The 2863-nt window shown below is 51.8% G+C and overlaps 1 protein-coding gene across 1 annotated transcript in view; it reads right to left on the reverse strand.

The window, feature by feature from the left end:
- Positions 1–2723, reverse strand: part of Dnaja4 (DnaJ (Hsp40) homolog, subfamily A, member 4) — a 13762-nt gene extending 11039 nt beyond the window's left edge. Inside the window, exon 1 of the mRNA XM_013011949.1 lies at positions 2550–2723. Within this exon, the coding sequence (XP_012867403.1) occupies positions 2550–2723 (174 nt within the window). The remainder of the gene's footprint in view (positions 1–2549) is intronic.
- Positions 2724–2863: the final 140 nt, after the last annotated feature.

Consider the following 2863-nt stretch of genomic DNA (forward strand, 5'->3'; position numbering starts at 1 on the left):
GAGTAGCTGGGATTACAGGCTTGAGCCACTCAGCTTCTCTCAGCTTCCTCTTGTAGTTCTGAGAGTCAGAGAACCTTTCAGCTCCTCTGCAGAATGTTCTAAGCTATTTTATTGAGGAAAGCTCAATTTGAATATAATTTGAATGCAATTTAAATATAAGACAATCACAGCCCTCCCACTGCAGACTTCCATTCTCAGTGGAGGCCTGACTTTCCCTCTGGCATCATTTGCTTTTGGCTCATTGGCTGGTGCTCTACCAGCTGGTCCACACCTCCAACCCCAAGAGAGTTAACTAACTGGGTACTAGTGGCTCACATCTGTAATCCTCACTAACAAGAGTTCAAAGCCATCCCAAGCAAGAAAGTCTGTGGGACTCATCTCCAACGAATCATCAAAAAGACAGGAGTGGAGCCTTGGCTCAAGTGGTGGAGCACCAGTTTGCAGTTAATTAAAAAAAAAGCCAAGGGGAGGCCCTGGGTTCAAGCCCCAGTACCGACAGAAAAAATTAAAAGAGGGTCACCAGCCAAGAACACACACCTCTAGCACTGTCCTTAAAGGAGAATTTTTTTCTCCCCTGCCACCCTGTGTCTTTCAGAAAAGCACGCTGCTAGAGTCCACACAAAGCAGTGTTCCACAACAAACACAGGCTGCCTGTCACTTAGCAACCCAGAACAACTGGGTGGAAAACAAACACCAGCACCCCACTGGCCTTCTCAGCTGTCCAGGAGGCTGGTGGAAAAGGCCGGGCTTAATCTATTTTTGAAGAGACATGAATAATACAGTGACAAACTTAGGTGAAAAGAAAAAGAATACAAAGAAAAAGGTCCCACCTGGAACAGATAAAATGGACGAGGAATACATAAACTCCCACCCAAAACACTGGCACACCAAGGCCAGAAGAGGACAGCAGAGTTGTGTAATTGTGTGCCATCTTCTGTGGTTTTGTGGTGTATGTGTCCCTTAGCCTTATTACTCAAAGCTGGTGCTCCACCACTGAACCGCAGCTCCACTGCTGGCTTTTGGTTGGTTCATTGGAGATAAAAGTCTTGTAGACTTACTACCCAGGCTGGATTTAAACCTCAAGCCTAAGATCTCAGCCTCCTGAATAGCTGCGATTATAGCATGGAGCCACCAGCACCCGGCTTGCACCGAGTATTTTATGAGCATTTCTTCCCAGAGCACTGCTATTATTTCATACACACAGCCATTTCCAAAGCTACACAGCACAGCAAGATGGCAGAGGATGAGGGCGTGGATAGGGAAAGAAGGGGAGACAAAGTAGTATTCCTCTGGGTGAGACGGAAGGAGTGACATTGTCCAAAACAAAATACATTCGTTACTTATGTACCCCCTCTGTACATCACCTTCATAAGAAAAAATTTTTTAAAAAAAAAGGATTTGTGGAAGTGGGGAAAATCACAGAAGCCCCTCCAGAACGGGCAAGCACCTGCTAAGCAGCCTCAATAATGGGGACATAAATTCAGTCGGGCTGGAAATACGTATGTATTTAAAATAATAAATGGCAGGTAGGCACTGACTCATACCTTTAATCCTAGCTACTCAGGAAGCTGAGACTTGACCATCGAGGTCAGGAGCCAGCCCAGGCAGGAAAGTCTAAGACATCTCCAATGAACCAGCAAAAAGCTGGAAGTGGAGGTGTAGCTCAAGTGATAGAGCATCAGCCTTGAGCAGAAAAAGCCAACTGAGAGCTCAAGGCCCTGCCCTGAGTTCAGGCCTTAGGTAGTCTAACCAGCACAAAGTTAAACAAATGAAAAAGGACGAAACAATGTACCCACTGTGAAAGCAAGTCTAAACAAAATAAAAAGCTGGGCACTGTTGGCTCATGACTGTCATCCAAGCTTCTCAGCAGGCTGAGATCTGAAGATCAAGGTTCAAAGCCAGCCTGGGCAGGAAAGTTGGTTAAGACTCATCTCCAATTAACTACCAGAAAAGCAAAAGTGGCACTGTGGCTCGAAGTGGTAGAGTGCTATCCTTGAACAAAAGGAGCTTGGGGAACAGTGCCCGGCCCTGAGTTCAAGCCCCACGACTAATAATAATTATGACAATCAAAGAACTTCTGGTCACCAAAAGCAGAGTGGTGTCAAACAGCAGACACGCAGGTGTTGGGGAATATGCTAGATCTGACCTCAGAGCAGGGTGCACCGGCCTAGCCACGCCACTGCAACAGAAAAACCCAACCCCGAAGCACAAACGACTTGGCCTCAAGTAACCGTGGCAGCCACGGACCGTGAATCACGGGCCCCGTGCGGGACGGCGGGCAGCCCCTAGAAACGCCTGAACCGCCTAAATATAGACGAACCAAAGCGAACCCGCCGCAGACGGCCACATCTCAGCACCACGGAGCTAAATATAAATATTCCATCAGCCCCAGCCACCCGGCCAGCGCGGACTTGGAATCACCAATGGAGACGGCTGTGTTCTGACCCCCCTCCACCGCCGTGGCCTCGAATCTCAATGAGAGGTGGCTTGGGGTGACCCGGGTCACTGCGATCGGCTGCTGCAGCCGGAGCCCCGCTGCCCGGACCCACCGGGGACCCCAGCGCCCGGCGCCGGCCCGCACCGCCACCCCGGCCACCGGGACGCTGCGGGCCCAGGGTGGCGGTGCAAAGCCAGCTCAGGCGGGGGACGTCCCGAAGCCGGACGCCGTCTGACCTCGGGCTCCTCCGTCCACCCTGGCGCGTGGGGTCCAACGCGCCCCTCATCCCAGCAAACGAGGCCGCGGCATCATCCGGATGATGCAACTCCAAGGGGGGCGCCGCGGGCTCCCCACCGCACCCCCGCGGGGAGCCCCGGGTCCGGCCCACCGACCGCCCCGCCTCGGGGTTCACAAACCCACCGGGAC

This window comes from Dipodomys ordii, unplaced genomic scaffold (genome assembly GCF_000151885.1).
Source record: "Dipodomys ordii isolate 6190 unplaced genomic scaffold, Dord_2.0 Scaffold15, whole genome shotgun sequence".
Lineage (NCBI taxonomy): Eukaryota > Metazoa > Chordata > Mammalia > Rodentia > Heteromyidae > Dipodomys > Dipodomys ordii.